Genomic DNA, 21,076 nt, shown 5'->3' on the forward strand with positions numbered 1-21,076 from the left:
TGAAGGAAGCAGTAGATTCAGAGGATGGAAAACTATGGAAAGAGGCCATGATTGATGAAATGGCATCTTTGCACAAAAATGAGGCTTGGGATCTGGTGGAGTTGCCGGCTAGAAGGAAACCCATTGGTAGAAAATGGGTGTTCAAGAAGAATACAAATGCAGAAGGAAAGGTGGAGAAATACAAAGCTCAGTTGGTAGCAAAAGGTTATTCCCAGGTGCCGGGAATTGATTTTGGTGATATTTTTTCTCCTGTTGCCAAGGTAACTTCTATTAGATTACTTTTATCTATTGCTGCTGCTTTTGATTTTGAGGTAGAACAGATGGATGTGAAGACAACATTTCTTCACCGGGATCTGGAAGAGGAAATATACATGAAGAAACCTGAAGGCTTTGCGGTGAAGGGTAAGAAAGAACTGGTATGCAAGTTAAAGAAGTCTTTGTATGGGTTAAAACAGTCACCAAGGATGTGGTATCAGAAATCTGATACATTTATACGGGGACTTGGCTTCACCAGAAGCAAAGGTATTTTAAATTAATTGGTGACCATGTTATTTATCTGGTCTTGTATGTGGATGATATGTTGCTGGTTGGAAATGACAAAGAAATTATCCAGGATTTGAAGACCCAATTTTCCTCCAAATTCGACATGAAAGATCTTGGTGCTGCAAACTATATTTTGGGCATGGAAATTAAAAGAGAATGAGCAAAGAGGAAGCTCTGGTTAAACCAGAGGAAGTATGTCGAGGCAATACTGTAGAGGTTTAATATGCAGGATAGTAAACCGGTGAAGGTTCCTATTCCTGTAGGTGTGAGGTTATCTGCTGAACAGTGTCCTAAGACACAAGAAGAGGAAGAGGACATGTCCTGTGTTCCATATGCAAGTGCAGTCGGTAGCTTGATGTATGCAATGGTCTATACTAGACCAGACATTGCACATGCAGTGGGAGTATTGAGTAGGTTTATGTCAAAACCAGGGAAGAAGCATTGGACAGCAGTGAAACGGGTTTTCAGGTATTTGCGTGGCACTAGTGATTATGGTTTGTGCTACCAAGGAAGACCAGGATTAGACAGAGTGTTGGATATTCGTGGCTTTGTTGATGTAGACTGGGCTGGAGATCTGGATCAGAGAAGATCTACAAGTGGGTATGTGTTTAACCTATTTGGAGGTGCAATCAGTTGGATGAGTAAGAAATAATCTGTAGTGGCACTATCAACTACGGAAGTAGAATACATGGCAGCCACTCATGCAAGCAAGGAAGCAGTTTGGTTGCAGAGATTGTATTCAAGTATGGGGTTAGTACAGGATGTTATAAGGATATACTGTGACAACCAAAGTGCAATTTTCTTGGCAAAGAACCCCGCATATCATTCAAAGACAAAGCACATTGATGTTCAGTATCACTTTGTGAGGGATATGATAGAAGACAAAAAGGTGTTGTCGGTAAAGGTGGACACTTTGAAGAATACTACAGATGAATTAACAAAATATGTGAGCTCTGAGAAGTTCTCTTGGTGTAGAGAGACAATGGGCGTTTCAGGGCTGGAAAAATGACTAAGCTCTCTTGTGGCTCCCTATGGAAAGAAAACAACAAGTGGGAGAATGTTGGGTTGTGTTATATTCTTTCCATGACTAGCCCACGTAGTTAACCGGGGGGTTAGAGGGGGGGAGGAGCCCCCCTTTGTTGCGCCAATTTTGTAGCGGGGGGGTCACAGGGGGTTTGAGGTGTACCCATAGAAAATTTTGGTTTTGGACCCTATGTTAGGTTGGGCGGACCCACCTATGGTTTTGTGCATGATTTTCACACATGTTTTTTTGGACGTGATGGTTTTCGGTCCATGATATTGGATGCGATGGTTTTCGGTCCATGGTATTGGATGCGATGGTTTTCCGTCCATGGTATTGGATGCTTCGGCATGTATAAATATGTATTATAAAATTGAAAGGAAAATAATGAAAAATCAAGCTGGTAGTCCTGGTTTTGGGATCCATGGGAAAATCTCTATGTATATGTGTTTTATGTGTTATGCTCTCGCATTGTTTATTTTTTGTGTTTTAGAATTCGTATGCAGGTAATTTCTGTACGGGGTTAAAACCTACAAGATCATCTCTAAGAAGATGATACATGAGATCAGTTGAAGACATGCTGCTTCAACTAATTCTCCAAGGTGACTCCTTCATATTTGTTGTGCTGCATTTCGTCATCATGCTGCACCTCACCATGCTGCACCATGTTGCACCCATCATCATTATGCTGCATCTCATCACGCTTCATTAATCATGATTGCACCCATCACTATACTGCATTATGTGCCATTGCTGCACCATGTTGCCATCCTGACCTATGTGTTGGCTACACCTTGCTTACTTGTTGTCCCTTGCTTGCTTGTTTTCCCTAGCATGTTTGTTGTCCTTAGCATGCTTGTTGTTGTATGCTAGTTGTCCCTTGCATGCTAGCTGTAAATTTGCATGCTTGGTGTATTTGTTGCTAAGTACCATACAACTGTCCCAATGTTAGTTAGCTGTCCCTTGCATGCTACTCTCCTTTGGAGACATGCTCTGGCTGTTTCAGCAATTCACGGTAGTTTTGGCAGTTCCGGCTATTCCCGGCAATTCCAATTGTTCCCGGCAGTTCCGGTAGTCCCGACAGTTCTAGCTTTTCTGACAGTTCCAGCTTTTCCCGCAGTGCTAGATTTTCCGGCTTTTCCGGCAATTCCGGCTTTTCCAGCATTTCTGGCTATTCCGGCATTTCTGGCTTTTTCGGCATTTCTGGCAGTTCCGTCTTTTTCGACAGTTTTGGCTTTTTCGGCTTTTCTGGCAGTTCCGGCTTTTCCGGCATTTTTGGAATTTCTGGCTTTTCCGACAGTTCTAGATTTTCCGACAGTTCCGACTTTCCGACTTTTCCGACAGTTCCAACTTTTCTGGCTTTTCCGGATTTTCTGGCTGATCTTTAGATCAATCCTACACCTCTCGATGAGAGGGATCCAAGAAAAATATCAGATGCCATAAATAAGATGACCCACATGGAGTTTAGCCCTAGTTTCCAATTTTAACATAACTTCTTTAAACCATTGGGCTATGGAGTCAAGAAAAGGATGGCATAACTAGATCAGGTTATCAAATGGAACTTCACAGGGTAGGCTAGCAAAACAAAAGGAAAATCTTTAAGAGCTGATAGATGGAATGATTCTAACCAAGGTGAAGGGCACTTAAGAATCTGTGGACCTAGGTCAAAAGGAGGAATAGATAGTGATCATCAACAAAGGGCAATTAAGAATCCTTTGTTACATAGACTAGAAGGAAAACTACGAAAGCTAAGGAGAAATTAAGAATTCCCTAGCTAAGATAGTTTAGCAGAAAACATTAAGAATGTAAACAGTTAAGACAGAGTGCAGTAAAGCAAATTCTGAAATAATATTCCTTGTTTACCATTTAGATTTCATAGAAATACATATGATTTCCATTTTGCACAAGAATCCTATGAAATTTGAGCTTTATTCCATGATCCAACAAAGCTAGTCCAGCCTTAGATACAATACCCTTTTAGATATGAGAAAATAGTCTATAGAAATGTTTTTGAATCCACACCTAATACTTCAAAATATGAAGTATCTATACAAAATATCCCATAACAGTTTGGGAATTATTTTGGGAAAATAAAAATATCTTCAACATGAAGATAGAGACAGATGGAAAAATGCTTCTTGTTGTCCCTTTTATTGTGATTGTGCTGGCTGCTTGTATTTCAAATTTGGCTCTTTCAGTTGACTGATATTTGTGTGTTGGAATCACTTTTTGTCATCAACCTAATGATACTCTTTACCTGCTACTCTATGACCCTGTTTTACCTTTTCATCTGGCTGCTATTTTACTGTGGTAACTTTATAGTAAATCTGTCAATTGTACACACCATTCATCTTCAGGTAACTTTACTTTAAGCATCTTTTTGTAGACCTCATCTGCTTCAGTATATTTTGAAAAAATTGGCTTATTAGCAAACAAGTTCTTTACCTCATGCTCTAGGAAAAACAGATTTTCCAAATTATCATACAATACCTTTCCTGTGGGCAACGCTTTAACTCCTGAAGTGCTTGCTTAGTCTTTGGCCAACTTGTGTAATCTATCAACATAGTCCTGTTGGGTCATAAGCTTGTCATTGATGACCATAGGACTGGGAAGGCCTTTTTCCCTCAAAATTCCAAACTTCACCATGAATCTGTCAATATCTGCCTGCATGCTTTGGCATCTTTTTTCTAAATTGATCATAAGGTTCATTTTAGTCAGAACCTTTTTTATTTCTATGATGGTTTCGGTTCTATCCTCTATGCCAATTTCATCTAGTTAATACCTACTCTTGCTGTTCAAGAAAGTGATAAGTTGGTTGGCCTCCTTAGGCTGGTCTCCCAGGTCTTCCTTTGTCTTTTGGATTGCTTCGGTGGCCACTTTCACCAGTTCTGTTTGCTAAAAAATTACTTGAATTGATGGCCAAACATCATTGATAGAGTCAATGATGTTGGCCCAGAGCATCTCCTTTATTTGTCCTAGTGGTTGTTGCAATGTCAAGTCCTTTCCAAGGAACTTTATCCTCTCACTCATCCTCAAGTTTTTCTGTGCTAGCTTACAGTTAGTTTCTAAGCTAGACACTTTTTCCTTAAGTCTTTTAAGCTCTGTAGCCTAGATGGTCATTTCCTCCATGGCTTTCACTAATTCTGTTGTCTTGTCTGTAGATGTACCTGCACTTGTGGATTCTGTTGTGATTGGCATGGCTGTAACAGATGGAGCTGTTGGTGCCAGTGCTGTTGCCAAGGTTGAAGGAACTGCAGTGGAAACTATAGGAATAACAGTCTGTGGAGTGGTGGTCAACTCACTCTGTTTAGACTGAATTAAATTGCCCAGCTCCTTCTCTGTTTCTTTCAATTGATCATTTAACTTAAGGACCAAGTCCATAAGCTCTTGTTCCTTTTGAGTTTCTAATGCTTTTGTTGTTTGTGGATGATGCAATGGTGGAATTTTGAGCTGCTTTTTCAAGGCAACTATGTCATCATTCTTTTTCTTTATTAATCTCTCTACATCTTTGGGATCATGTCCTCAATGATTAAGTCCTCCAAGGACTTGATTCTTGTATCCTTAGCCTGTGAGGAGGCCTTCTCTAGTTGGAATTGTGCTGATATATTATTCAGCGAATTTTGTAACTGATGGGCTGCAATAGTTTAGCTGGTTAATGTGGAATACACCATTTCTCCTATCTGTTTATGCAATTCAATCTGGTCAATAGGATGTATATCCTTTGCCAGCACTTCAAAATCTGTCTTTAAATAGTCAGCTATTGACCTTGGTTGCTGCATAGTAGACTTCATGTAAGTCATTTGCATTTTACCTTCCTTACATCAAAGGCTGACATAAGCCTTGTTTGATTGGTGGGAGCCATTATGAGGTACTGTGCATAGCTTTGAGCCTTCAGCCTTTCATTCCTGGCCTTTATCTCTTTGTACTTTTATCTGATATCTTGGTCTTGGCCAGCTGGAGCTCTGAATGAGGAGACTTCCATACTTTGTTGTCTTTCCAACACCTGAGTAGGTGTAATGGAAGGTTCTTGTGTTCCTCTAGAGGGAGTAGCTTGCCTGCTCTCTACCCTTTCTATGCCTGTGTTTCCAACTGTTTCTTTTGTGTATTCTTGCTTTGATAAAGGATTTAACCTTTGCCTCTTGACATAAGTCTATGCAATTGGTCTGCCAGAAGGAGTGGCCTCCTCCCTGTCTCTTTTGGGGTTCTTCTCCTCATTTAGAGGAGTCTACACAATAGGAGGGGTACTCATGATGTGTTCTTGCTGTGTTGTTTGAGTCAACTCTTCTGATAAGTCTGGTTGCTCTGACTCTTCTTGCTCCTGAAGTTCTTCTTCTGCTTGTGTTTCACTGTGTTCCTGTGTTTCCCTTTGGGCTTGGGATTCTTCTGGTACCTGTATGAAAGAATCTTCATCAAGTCTCCTCTCTAGATCAATTAATACATTATTGACAACAACTTTAGTGCTATCTCTGTCCACTAGAGTATTTTCCACCCATTCCAATTGATTTGCATATTGTTCTATCTCAGGAATTCTGTGGTGGATGTAAGGAGACAATTTGTTTTTCTGTCTTCTATTGCAGAAGAAGTCAAAGGGGTCATATCTCCATATGAATCTTTGTTTTAGTTTGAGCCTTTGAAGGATTTGATCTGCTTCTCTTCCAACTTCTCTATTATTGCATACAAAGGGGCCTAGTTGGTCTTTTATTCTAAGTTGAGCCTTCTTCTTGGCCTTTACAAAATGTACCTCATCTGAGTTGATTATCTGCCTGTAGTACTCCAGAGCAAATAACCTCATTGGGATGTATCTAGGTAGTTTGTATGGTGCTAACTCACAGCCATAGATTCTGATTTCAGTGTGATTTTGGTACAAGTACCAATCTCCCACTTTGTGTTGTTTAGATAGTTGTAGGATCCTTCTGATATCTGAACTGATCCTTGGGGGAGGACTTCCTAATAGCATGGTAGCTACTGGATGCACAAAAAGGTCTATGAAGTCTGTGTAAGTATATGGAGAGTCATATTGGTGGATCAAAGGGGTCCAGAAGACTACTGACCTGGAGTTGCCTCTGGTATCAAGCTTTTGCAGAGGGAATGAGAATTTATCAACTTGATAGTAAAGGAAAATGTGATATAGAACAGAGGAGTACTTAAATACTCTTTCATTGTCCATTCTCATGAATTGATCATGCATTTTATCTGCTATGAATTTGGCATAATTAAACATGATGGCAGGGGGTTGTCCAGGAGTGAAAATTGACATGAAGGCAATAATGATTTCATCAACATATTCGCTGGTAGTATAGCCTAAGACACTAGATATCATTGACACAATGTCCTGGCCAAGTTTGGAAAATATGGTCCACATGTATAGGGGAGGATCATTTGGGATATGTTTCTCTTCCACAATAAAAGTTTGGAACATTTCAGCAAGTCTAGCAGTAGTAATCTTGGGGAATTTGTCTAGTAGGTCTCCAATAGAAATGGGAGTATTTTGTCCTGGTTGCAACTACAGCATTTCATTGATGGATTCAGCAATGATGGTGAAAAGTATAGTATGGTCAGGGGATGTCACTGCTTTTTGGCTAGGATTGTAGTTTGCATGGCAATAATGAACGATTTCGGGAAAGATATGTACTCTAGGGAATTGGTACTTAGGCAAATTTGACTCCCAAAGACCTATTTTGTCTGATGGTTTAAGTACTGGTCTCTGTACTGGCAGTATAATTTCAGTGGGGATTCCTGAACAATTTGAGACATGCCCAATTTTATTCATACTTAGAACTTTGATGATGAATATGATGAATATGCTTTTATCTAACAATCATCACAATTCTGCAACCATTCTTCTACTTACCCACCTACTCATCCTACCATTTTTCTTCTCTTTATTAGGGTGCACTTAAGCTGGAAAACCCTTATCAAAACATTTTCTTTTCTTTTACAAAAGTAAGCTATCTAAGTCTAACCTTATTATATCCAAGGACTCAGATTAAACTATTGAGCTCCTTTTATTTACTCTACCTAATCTAATTATCTGCCAAGATTAAACAGTTTGGTCAGATTTTATTTTCTATCTATAACATGAAATTCAAATCATGGAGTAACCAAGATTAAACTATTTGATTACCATGGATTGTGGCATGAATAACTAGCTGCACACAATCATTATTATGCTTCATAAAAAGTAAATGGTAGTGGCATTTTTGGTTTGCACACTTTCATGGTCTTATTTTCTTTTATTGGGGTTCATATTTTTCATCTTTTTTAACCTTTATGTTTTTTTTGTCCTTTCATTTTTCTTTTAACATACCCTCTTTACATTTTTAAATTTTTTCTTGAATATGGAAAAAATTTGCACAAGAAAAGGTATGTACATATTACAGGTTTAATCTTAGTCATTCAAAAATTATGACTCCTATTGGTATAGGAACCTAACAGACTACAGAAGAAATTGTCAAGACAAAATACTGAGATTTTAGCATTAAGGAAGCAGCTAAAATTTCCAGCTTCAGAGGACCCAATGACTAAAGAGATTGAAGAAACTGAAACTCAAAAATTTGACGTGATGAAGCTCATCATGGAACAAAATCTGCAAATAAAACAGATGGAGGAGAAAATGGAGAAACTTGTCAAAGAGAAAGAGGAAACTGTAAAAAGGGCCAACATTCCAATGGATGTAGTTCCTCTTAAAGCAGTCTTTATAACTACAGCTTCTGCCTCAGGCACATCAGCAACTACAAGAACAACAGTAGGAGCTGTGCAGAATCTGTCTATTCAAACAGAGGAAATGAAGAAATTGCAGGATCAACTGAAGACATTACAACACATGAAAGCATTTACATACAGTTCACATGCAACTGAGTTGCAGAGGGCAAAAAGTCAAATTGAGGTATTGCATAAAGAAATCAAAGAATCTTACCTTGGAAATAAATTGGGTTTGGTAAAGGAAATGTTAGGGAAGAGAATACTGAATCAATCAAAGATATCTCACCTTATATCAGGATAATCTTTGATCAAAAGGACTTGTTGGAAAAAGCTCAGGAAGCTATTGAAATCTCATTCTTCAGTTGGAGGATAAATGCAACAGTGTTAATGTTATAGTTCAACGTTTTTTCAGTAAGTTGGAACCCTTGACCAACAAGGGTTTTCCCTCTATGCTGGTGATAAATGATAAATTAATGCCCATTGAAGACTATGTTTGAAAACTTGCAGAGGTTAGTACCAATGCAGCTGCAGTTTCAAACATAAGAGGTGAAGCAACACCAAGGTTTGTGTTGAATGCACTTAGAGATACCTTTTCCATCCTAAATGAAATTAGACATATATTTTTAGTGAAACCCACTTTTAATAAATATATAGAAATGGATGAGGTTTATCGAACGGTGACTAAGTTATCTATCCTAGATAAGAAAAGCTGGGAACAGTTAACTAATTTACTTGACTAAAAGGAGGATCAAACAACAATCATCAACAACTCAGCAGCATTCAACAGTCACCAACAGTTCAACACCAAAATAATCGACTATTAGTTCATATTCTTGATTTTGTATTAATCTATTTTTGTAAATTTGTTTAAGATATTTTCTTATCTCTAAGATTGTATAAATAACTCTCTTTAACGAGTTATTAAGGGTGGCACCCTTGAAGAAACATTTGTAATCACTAAATGTACTCAGCTTTTTCTGAATCATTAATACCAAAGCAAAGGATTCTGAATTTTGATTCATACAGTTTCGTATTCCTTGTAAGTTTTCCAATTTTCATTCACTTGTTTTCTTCGTATTCTTAAGTTTTACAAAGATAACCATATAGGAGTAGTTGAGTCTCAATTCACTCTTATAAGCTTTCTGAAAAGATCATCTTTAAAGAGAATGAATTATAAAAACTGTTTGTTTAAGTAATTTCCTCTAAATAATAAAATCATCGGTATTTTTGTAATCTTGAGCATATTTTGTCAAACTTTCTGAACATTGTTTGAAGGTCTTCTTACTTATGGTTATTTAATTTTCTATTTGAAAACTATAATAGTCATAACATTTTTTTGTTTCTACTCATCACCATATAAGCTAAATCACTGTGTGGATTTTAATAGCAGCCCTTTGGTTAATATTAGTATTATTCAACAACTTTAGTCATCAATGATTTAAATCTGTTTTAGACATTGGTCCTCCAAAAATTAAAACAAAACCCCCCAAAACAAATATCTTAGATACTCTAGCACGATAGCTAACCATTATCATCTCATGATATTTTGATATTTTTTAAATTAATTGATGAACATTTTAAGCATGTACATAAATTTAAACAAGTTTTCAAAAGTAGTGATTTAATTCTAAGCAAAAATAATATGGAAATCTTCCAAACCAAGGTTAAATTCCTTGGACACGTCATTGAAAATGGCGAGATCGCTCTCAGCATGCAATGGCATGTGCAGAGAAATTTCCCAGATGAAATAAAAGACAAAACCCATCTTTGGTTGTCTAAACTATGACTGTAATTTTTATAAAGACCCTGCGTAGGATAGAAAGGTTCTAAATCAAAGACTAAAAAAACCAGAACTATGGAATATGGAGCACTTAAAAAGATAAAAGAGAAGGTAAAAATTCTTCCTATCCTCTATGTTTATGAAAGTTTGCCAAAGATTGTTGAAATGGATGCGAGTGATATAGGATGGGAAGTAATCCTCAAACAACTCAAAGAAGGCTAGGAGTAAATTATTCAGCTTGCCTCACTTGTGTGGAACCCTCGAGAAAAACTATTCAACCATTGAAAAAGAAGTGAACATTGCTTAGAATTGCATTGATAAGTTCGATATACACCTAATAAATAAAAGTTTTTTCTTATAACTGATGCTTCAGCCATGAAGAAGGTGTTAACCAAAAATATCAAGAAACCAAGAGAGTCAAATTTTGTTGGATGAGAAGCTCTCTTCACAAACTTTGATTTTGAAATTAAATAGGTCAAGGGAAGTAAAATTTACATTCCATATTTTCTAAGTAAAGAAAATATTCAGGAACAACCACATTTAATGGTTATAGCAACTGAATGGAATCTTATTCTTAATCCTGAAACTTTCATAGAAGTAAAATTTGCATTTCAGATTTTCTGAGTAGAGAAAATATTCAGTGACAACCACATTTAATGGTTATAGCAACTAAATGGAATCAAACTACTGAAAACCAACTCTGTAGTTGAGAAACACATGGAAATTTAGAGCATTTGACATATGGAAAATTTAGCAAAAAATACCTTAAATCTTCACTTTACTTTAAAGATATAGATATAATTTGGAGAGAAGAAAATAATACACTTAATAGTTTTCACAAATATTTTGTAATAAACAAAGCTACACATCCAAATTTCCATCAAAACCTCTTGTGGCCGCACCATTATCTAGAGCCTTTGGTATTTACAATTAAAATAAGTCTGCATCCTCTCGAAAATAGAGAAGTCGGTTGTGGTTGCAACACGCCCACCCACAACATACATCTCTTTTTTCAGAGAGTCCCACAACATACATCTCTACGTTAGTGTAATGTAAAGGGTATAGAGAGACACAAAAAATAGTGAAATTCTGATGGGTGACGGATAGTCTATGCAAACTCTGTAATGTTTGAGAAATGGCAATGAAGTGTGGATTTTGGATTTCTCTTTTCAGAAATCCGATGGACATTGTTTAGAATACAAATAAACTGATAACTTATCATGGCAAAGTCTGTAATGTTTGATATATTATTCGATAGTGAGAAATGGCCATGAAGTGTGGATTGTGGATTTCTCTTTCCAGAAATCCGATGGACATTGTTTAGAATACAAATAATTTTTCATGTAATGTTTTCTTGTACATTACCGAATGTGTGTATCGGATAATAATTTTTTCCCATTTAACATTTTCGTTACCTCGCAACGTTTAAATTGGAAAATCGAAATTAGTTATGAAATGTTTTGAATCCCATAGAAACTCATTTCCGCTTTCACATGGATTTATTTAACCTAACTTGATTCTCTTTCAAACATATTCCTTTTAACTGAACTTAGTTCTCTTAAGGTGAAAAATGTTCTCTTTTGCAATTTGTTATGCTATTTCCACTGATGTTGTTTTACTGATGCTATTAATCCTCGACCATCCAAAAGTTGGAAATATTTAAGCGATAGACTTTGGGTTTAATATGCCATCCCAAAGTTAAAATTGTTGAAGTAATGGACTTTGGAAAAAAAATTTCGGAACCGTGCGACATAGTTTAGGAAAACAAATAAACTGATACCTCAACGGCAAGTCTTTCTGTGATTGGATTATATAGTACGTTCTCCTTTTAACCTTTTTTCACAACACACCAGCGAAAGAGAAAAACTAATTACGTTAAAAAAAATTATCGTAATAATAAAACTAATTATGTTTAGTTTCTATTGTAATCGGAATTTTCATGGCCTCTTTTTCTTTTCCGAGAGTATAAATCTGATGGACACTTTACCAAAGTTTTTTTACTATGGTTTTTTTTTTTTTTCAAAATTGTTTTTCATAGGATGTTTTATATTTATTTATGTTTGTCGTTTAAATGTTATTATTATATTTATTTTATTATAGTAAATTTTTTATTGAGATAAGTTTTATTTTATTAATTTTAGTTTAGGCATAAACTAAATAAAATTGAGTGAAATCATAGATATACACATTAAAGAATAACATATTGAATCGTGTTAGTGATTGTGAAACTGATCAATAATTTAGGAAAATTATGTATATTCATTGTTCATATAATTTCATAGTTTTTGTAAGTCATGTAGAATAATTCTCAATTAGCATGCTCAAACCCATTAGTTGTGTAATGTATTTTGAATAGGAGCAATTGATCTCAACATCCAACATGAGAAGTTGGATTGAAAAAAGATCCTATAAATAATAAAACAAATTTGATCCCATTTTTACTTTTAAATAGGGATTTGGAAGGATTCTAATATTTAAAACAATAATAATATACAAGGTATGTGTTATGAGCAAATCCATGATTGTGTAATAAGTAAGGATAGATCATTTTAGTAGGCATTCCAAGATTTGAAAGACAGGAATATGATCATGTTCAAATTGGATTATAAATTTAAGGAATGTTTTGAGATTTCCATTTCCAATCACTAAGTAGATCCATTTTTTAAAAAATGGGATGTATTATGAGCATGCTAAAGCTGAACAAACTACACAAAAACTCTCAAATCAAACAAAAAATTGTTATGTCATTTTTATTATTTTTATTGAACAACTAAAATACCCTTCAATCTCATTACTCTATCACTATAGGTTTTTTATATAGCATAAAGATGGGCCATGAGCACATGAGTTTAAACCCCCAAGCTTGAGAGTTTAAGGTTCAAGGTGCATGGTGTGGGATTGCATGATGTGAGTTAGGATAGAGACAAGCATTTTATAGCATGCCCAAAAACCCATGGTTTGTGTAGTAGCTAGCCTACTACTACACCATGGTTTATCTGAGAGTTTATAAGTACCATGCAATATGTGCTTATCTTGGAGTTTTATCTTGTATTTCCCCAATCCAATTGGGAGTTTGCTTATATCTAAGATATATTGTTATAAAAATAGATGCAAGAGATATATCTCTCTATCATGCAAACAAACATATAAAAATGAATATTTCTCTCACACACACATATATCAAATTTAACCATTGTTACCTCTTAACAAAACATCAAAAGCATATTTTTTAATTAGTGTTAATTACTGGAAATATCTAATTACAAAATATAATAAATTTAATATGCAGCATTGCTGCTTAGTACCTGCCTTATGCAAAAAATAATTGACAACCAAAGTTATTGGTCCCAAAAGTCAATATTTAAACACTTTTTACAATTTTATTAATTCCAAATCAAATGACCAAAATTATAGAAATACATAAAATTTATAATTATTAACACTTTACTAGGTGGGAGTTTCAACATATTTTGAAATTTCTTTGTAACTAGTAGAGATATAGTAAAAATAAAAATAATTAGGAATTCTTTTACAATAAATTTCTATGTAGATAGTGGCCACCATTTTTATACAAATATTTACTTAAATTATGGTGGGCAGTTATTACATGGCATTCTTGCATAAAAAAAATGGTGGATAGCTATCTACCTAACATTCTTTTATGCAAAAATTGAATAGATTTTTTTTAAATATATATTTTTATATCTTATTATTTAAATTAAAACCAATTAAAAATAACAACCCACTCATTATGAAAAACAATTTATATTAAAAAGATTAAAATTTGTTTTTTAATTTACTACTTTTATATTGAAAAGATTAAAATTTATTTTTTAATTTTCAAAGTATTTAGTGTAATATTTTTTTTAAATCTTAATAAACCTAGAATCGGTTTAAAAAGCAATTTTTTTATTGAACAAAAGAAAAAACAATATAATCTCCGGTTATTAGAAAAACATAATTTTAAAAACATCAAATGGCATAATTTCAAACCAGCCATTATAGGAAACATCCAAAGTCAAAATGTCAAAAAGATTATAATTCGAAGCGGAGAAGTGCACGGAAATGGAAACTTCGCATACCTGCTTTTCGATATCCACTGCGCAGCGAAGGCGTAGTGGCTCGCTTTGATCTTCTCTAACAATACACCGAGCCATTTCCCGGACTTGATTATGCATTATCGTTTTTGAACTGCGCTTCGTTAAAACTGCTGACAATGATTGCGATGCTTCCCGCACATGATATCCCGATGTCTCCCGCGCAGAATGTTCGAAACCTGACAATGATCGCGATGCCTCCAGCGCAGAATATCCCAATGTCTCCCGCGCAGAATGTTCGAAACCTGGTGGCAGAAACTTAGCTATAAGTTGATCCCACATTTTACGATCATGATGATAGTCCACGTCGTTCTTGAAGCTTATGAGGTAAGTTTCACAGAGCCTTCTGAGGGAGTAGTGAACGTCCTTCATATAATCTAATCCCTCTAACACTTGAACAGCCAGTTCCTTGTCTTCTCCCACCAAGAAATAAGCCACGTCCAAAAGCATCCTTCGCTGTTCGCTGTCCATATCTTTGCAACTCCATTTTAATAATTTGTTAATTACATCGTTTGCTTCGGGCAGACTCGCTCCTTGAGAGTATAATTTCAACTGCCGCTCCCAGTGCGCTCTATCAGAATTGCTAGATACCTGCTCCCCCAAAACTTGTAAGCAGAGAGGCAAACCCCCACAAATTTTCAAAAAATCCTCCACCAAATCTGCGCACCCTTCAAGTGAATTTGATTGACGGGTGGCATGGTAGCAGAACAATTCTCGGGCATGCTTGTTCTTCAATGGCTCTACATCATACACGAATGAAGTGTTTGCATAAGAGGCCCTCACTACATCTTTATCACGAGATGTTACGAAGATCAGACTACCCTCCTCCACCGCATGTACATCCAGTACACATTCTATTTCGTCCCAGTGATCCACATCATCGAAAACAATCAAAATTTTTAATCCTTTTAGACTGTTTCGTAACATAATCTTCCCCTCCCAGCTACGTAACATATTTTTGCCCAGCAAATCACGACAGAGCTGCCCCTGCAAATCATGATCATCTGTTTCTCTGACGTTAAACAAATAAGAAGCCCTTCTAAACTCCGAACGGCTCAATTCGTTGAAGATATGTCTCGCCAGAGTTGACTTCCCTATTCCGCCTAATCCGGCAATTACTACCACCTTTTTGGACCTTTGTTTCTTAATTTCATCATGCAAATCCTTCCAGGCCTGGTCTAGTCCAACTGCGTGAGGAGGGATCTCTAACGGGTCCCGTTTGACGTGTTCCATTACAGTGTTTTCAATGTTCCTCACAAGCTTTCCATAGTCATCACTGTAAACAAAAAAAATTATTTGCAGTCTATGATAGTTAAAAAGATTGATGATTCAAGATTCACCAAGTTGATAGATGATAAATAAGTAAAGTTTCTATTCACCTTTCCTTCCAATTGAACACCGTATCAGAATTGTCTGCGGCTTTTCCGAGTCCTTCCTTCCCTTTGAACACCTTACCAGAAATGTCTGCGGCTTTTCCGAGTGCTTCCTTCCATTCATCCACTACTTCCATGGATCCTCTTTCACGGTGTTTCTGAAAGGCTTCGGCATAACATCCCTTCTCAATGAAACGAAGCTCCCAAGGCTCAACGTCACAGAATATGGGAATAAACTTGGGCTTATGAGATGATGTCAACATCCAACAAAGCTCTTTTAAGCACCAGTGTGATTCAGCATAATTCTTCGAGAATATGGCAATGTGAACAGAGGAACTGCTAATGGCTCCTCGGATTTCAGTCTCGATGGTATCTCCCGGGCAAAGTACGTACTGATCCAAAAAGACTCGCAACCCATAGGGTTCGAGGGCATGGTAAATGAGGCTGGCAAGAGTCAGCTTGGTATCCTTTCCCCTGTGGTTGATGAAAACCTGGTATTGCTGCCATGATGGCGTTGCTACTGGCTCCATACTTGATACCTTCTAGTGATCGGATCGGTTTGGAAGATGGACGAAACCCTTGTCACGGCAATGAAGATGAAAAACTAGAGAAATGGCCGATCGAAAAGCTAATAGGGAAGTGGAAAAGCTAAGTCACCGTCGTCATGAAGGTGGGAGGTCGAAAAGTAAAGTCACCGTCGTCACGAAGGTGGGAGGTGTTAGCAAAAGATGTCGTATTATGATCGGCGCGTAGAGGGAATTCCACAAGTCTTCGAGGTGAAGTCCCCACTCTAACTGTACCATGCGTCACCCATGTGGGTTGTGGGTGTCGTATTATGATCGGCGCGTAGGGGAATTTCCAATAAATGGTACGATGCACCGGCCGACCACTCTTCGTTTCCTTTGGGCTTAATCTTCCGTAATCAAGTGGGCATGTGCAGGAATTGTTGACGCCTTCGTCGTGGCAGTTCATTGCCTACTAACATAGGCCTAGGTGCAGGCGGAATGCTTATTCGCTAATATACTGAACATTTTCTAGCTTTGATAGAACATGTTTTTGTTCTGTCACCATCTTCTATGATAGAAGATCTTCGGTGGAAATTCACATCTCACATCTGTCTTTCACCGATGGTGGGTCATCCATGATGTGTGGACTTACAGAACATTTTCTAGCTGTGATGGAACATGTTTTTGTTCTATCACTATCTTCTAAGATGCCAATCTCCAAAGCTTGGGTATGGATAAAGTTTATGAGGGATGACCTAGAGTCACTAGCATGGCGTTAATTATGTTATTTAAGTACAGGTAAGAGTTTTTGATAAAATGTATAATGTAAATGCCTATATTTACACAACATTATGTACAAGATAAAATTATTATACATATTTAATATTGAGTATTTAAAACGTATTTATTATAAACAATTTCATGGCTAAATAATCATTTATGAGTATATTGCAAGGTTAGAGGAGATTGCTCTCAAACCATCGTTTATCGTTGAAAGATGGTTGTAACAATAAATGGTATGGAAGAAATTTCACCAAACCCTGCAAAGAATGCCTTCCTAAGAAGTACAACTAACCCTTCCTAAGAAGTACAACTAACCATGGCCAACATCTTCAATGGTTTCTACTCCAAAAATATTTATTAAAAACAAGTGTAGGTGTTTTATACTTGATGTTTCTTATCAAAGGCAATTGTTTAAAAGCCATTACACTGTCCTTGAATCATTTTTTTTAGCACTTAGCAATTATATGTTTATATATTGTTAAACACTCTTTTAGTTTATATTTTTCATAAATTTGCATCCACATTTCCACAACCTACTAATTGCACTCTTCCTATATCAAGTCGTTTTCACTTTCATGTGGCTTGTTTAATAAGTTTTCTTCACTTTCCATCCTACACAACTTTGTCCCACTTGACACACACAAATATGCTCATGCTTAGCTACTTCACTTGTATGCAAATTCACTATATCCTATAATACCTTATATTCCCCCATGAGTCTCTCTTGCATGTCTCTCGTGCATAACCCTACACTTAATCATTTTAACATATGTTTTCTTTTCATATCCAAATGAGGGAGTCATTGACTCATTTCTCAGCAATATCTTGTCTCGCCTCCTACAACCTACATTGAGCATCTTTTATTCATTATTCCTTTTGTCCTTTCAAGTTGCATTAATCACTAAAGCCCACGCATCCCTCGCACAACTAAAATTCTATGTTGTATTAAATAAGGTGCATTTCTCATTGAAATTTTATTATCTTTTCGAGTTAATGTAGTACTTGTTCTTTTTGAGCCACCTCTTTCACACAAAACCACAAAACAAGAGTTAATAATGCACTTAAATTTATGAAAGCTCTTAGATTAGCTACTCATTGATTCATTCAATATGTTTCATAAGTGTTCATAAGTAATAAATAAACATGTCAAATAGAGGACCACCCTTAACACACTTGAATGATAGGATCACAACTTTTAGTGGTCCATGGCGTACATATGGTACTCAATGGTTAACTTAGAAGAAAAGAACACTAACAAAGATTGGACTTCCTTTATTGTGCATGTTGGATGCGTACCTAAAGTCTTTGAGTTTTTTGAATTAATCTTATAGTGCACAAATAAATTTAACACCAAGAAAAGGCATATGTAGTTTGTCGACTCTTCCAAGACTCCCATTCCTTTGACCGCTAATGTGTTTAAGAAAATTCTTTACCTTTTAGAATCCAACTAAGTTTTTAGAGTAACTGAAGCCAACAATTTTCTGTTCAACTACAATGGAGGGAAGAATCATCTAAAGAAGTGATCCGAATTTATGAAGGGAACGAAATGAAATACAAATTTATAACCAAAACACAGACATACAATGACAATGGACTTGATTTAAAAAATGGAAAATATTGAAATTGTATACATGTAGTGTTAGGGTCCAACCCTAACCCCTTTATTTATGTAATAAACCAAATAGGGTTGAGTCATAGTCATAGTTAGTTAAGGATTCAATAAAGCCCGTATTAATAATTGTAATTGGTTGACCTGCATTTAAGAAAGGGACCACAGTTAGTTGCAACGGGCCATAATTAATAAATAAAGTGGTTAACCCTTGTTATGCAAAGGACCACTAGTCATTAGGTTGTTGAAGGTCATTTAGCTATAAAACAATCGTAGTTAGAAGGGAAAGATCATTGAGTCTTATTTTCTAATTGAGATTTTCTCTCCTGGAGGTTGCCCCCTCAAAGAGGCAAGTGAACATTGCTTTTATCTCTGAATAATAAAATACTTGTTGTTTTTCTTATTCTATTATGTGTTAAGGGTTGTATTTCTTCGCATATTTGGTATTCTGGAATTTCTCGTAGGTCAAAATCATAACAAGTGGTATCAGAGCACTTTCCAAGGTCGGTGGTACCTCCATTTTTGGCAGTTTTTTTTTTAGGCTAGAGACGTGTTCCGGCATCTTTAAACCACCGGATCTGTCATTGAGAGCATAAACCTACAGATTTGGGGAGGCATGCACGCAGGAAATACAAGAGGTGGTCACGCTTGTTGGACTCCCTTGTAACCCCTATGGGTACCCCTTCGATAAGTAGCGCATTAGACAGACCCGCGCACGGACTGCCTTCCACGTACCCTCTGGGTATATCGGAAGCCCCCTAGGCTCACCTGAAACCTCGCCTTAGATAAGTTGTCGGTCGTCTTGCTGCTACAGTACATTAAGAAAAGCACTCAGGGAGATTACTTGCACGTACGATAGGGTAGTTGGGTAATACGACTAAGGGTACGGTTGATCCTCCTTAATTAGCGCCCTGAAATATTGGTCTGAGTACTACTGTTGGACCCTTATGTATATTGCAATTTGTAGCACCTGACACTCCTTTGTGACCATAGTCCCTCGACTCTCTGAAGATCGCCCATTATCCTATTTACAAGATCAAATCCAGAAGTTAGGGTTCTACTGCTGCAATACGATTCAGATCTAGCAGTCGGGGTTTTGTTGCCGTCGCCACAATCAGATCCACCAGTTGGGGTTCTACCACCACAGTACCATTCATATTTAGTAGTTGGGGTTCTGTCACCACCGCACCAATCAGATCCACCAGTTGGGGTTCTTCTACCGCAGGAAGATCTAACCCTTTGTGCGGTAAGGCTTGTAGCTGCTATAGCCTAGGTCCGATTTTCATAGGACATTGGGCAGGATCAAGTTTTCTGGAAATTGGCCACTATAGTATTGATCAGCGGGGAGTAAAACTCCATTCGAAGTAAAAATAAAAAATAAAAATAATAAAATAATAAAATTGAGGCCTTCTCGGGACTCTGATAAGAGACTTAGCCCATAAGATTCAGGATGACGATTTGATCGTAGTGGTACCATTCGCTTGTTAGCTTCAATTTTCGGGCAGTCCCATTTTTTTTCAAAGTGACGTCAAGTGACCGAGATCTGTGTATGGTAGAAACCAGAGCTCAAGTCATGGCCAACGAGAAGATCGAGCACCTTGAACAAAAGTTGGATTATTTCTAGGAAGAGATGAAGAAATTCATGGCACAATTCAATATGAGCATGTCAGGGTTGCATCTGGAGGCACATGGTATTAATGAAGACCTTGAAAGAGAATCTAGTCATCATATTCACTTCCATGGGAATCACCAACATTCGCACCCTTGGCCACCCAAGCTGTACATGTATAAATTTGATGGCTCTAATCCAACAGTATGGGTAGCACAAATGGAACAATATTTCATTCTGAATGAAATCTGCGATGATACAACTAAACTACATGTGGGAGCCCTTTACTTGGACCAAGAGAGATGACAAAGGTGGCAGTGGCATCAGAAATGCTATCCCGGGAACATAACTTGGCAGGTGTTCTCAAAATCCCTTTGTGACCGTTTTGACAGAGAATATAATTTTTTGGGTTGTGTTACTAAGCTCCAATAGACAGGCACAGTAAAATACTAGATTGTAGCCTTCGAAACATTGGCCATCCGAACATAAGGTATAGGAGATGAATTCTACCTGGAATGTTTTATAAGTGGTCTCAAAGAATTCATCCAAGCACGTGTCCAGATGCACCACCCACCTACATGGATAGACGCTTGCACAAAGGCTGTCGAAGTGGAACGTGCTTTAGCTGCCTAGTCTACTCGTCCAAATTTCATAGCCAAGGGACGCCCCACCCAGGCTCAGGGCCCTACCCAAACACTTAAGGTTCAAAAGGTGTCCCTAGCAGAAATGGCTGAAAGAAGAAAACAAGGATTGTGCTACTATTGTGATGACAAATAATCCCCAGGGCATAAATGCAAGGAACCAAAATTCTTTCAAATTGATGTTACTGATCACAACTCATCGGAGGAAGCCCCACCCCTTGGGGAACCAGAGGATGAAGTTGAGGAAACCCAGCAAGACAATGAGCTCACAGCTACGCCAGAGGAACCAATTATCTCGCTACATGCTTTGGCGGGAATTTCTATGCCCCAAACTCTCAAAATCAGAGGCTTTATTAAACATCGCCCTGTAGTAGTATTGATTGATAGTGGCAGCACTCATAACTTTATCCAT

General features: G+C 37.0%; 1 protein-coding gene across 2 annotated transcripts in view; it reads right to left on the reverse strand.

Annotated features, from left to right (window-relative positions):
* The window catches only part of LOC149231629 (disease resistance protein RPV1-like), an 87,244-nt gene extending 71,112 nt beyond the window's left edge, over positions 1 to 16,132 (reverse strand). The window contains exons 1-3 of one of the 2 annotated variants that reach the window (XM_089376339.1): positions 15,523 to 16,132; positions 14,323 to 15,419; positions 14,129 to 14,256 (exon numbers count right to left, since the gene is read on the reverse strand). In XM_089376339.1, coding sequence (XP_089232465.1) covers positions 14,129 to 14,256; positions 14,323 to 15,419; positions 15,523 to 16,046 — 1,749 coding nt within the window. In that variant the 5' untranslated portion in view covers positions 16,047 to 16,132. Of the gene's footprint in view, positions 1 to 14,128; positions 15,420 to 15,522 lie in introns of both variants that reach the window. The other variant, XM_089376338.1, reaches the window with a different exon arrangement.
* Positions 16,133 to 21,076: the final 4,944 nt, after the last annotated feature.

This window comes from Pinus tabuliformis, chromosome J, assembly GCF_031772625.1.
Source record: "Pinus tabuliformis cultivar Carrire ecotype Pingquan chromosome J, CPIR1, whole genome shotgun sequence".
In the NCBI taxonomy this organism is placed as follows: domain Eukaryota; kingdom Viridiplantae; phylum Streptophyta; class Pinopsida; order Pinales; family Pinaceae; genus Pinus; species Pinus tabuliformis.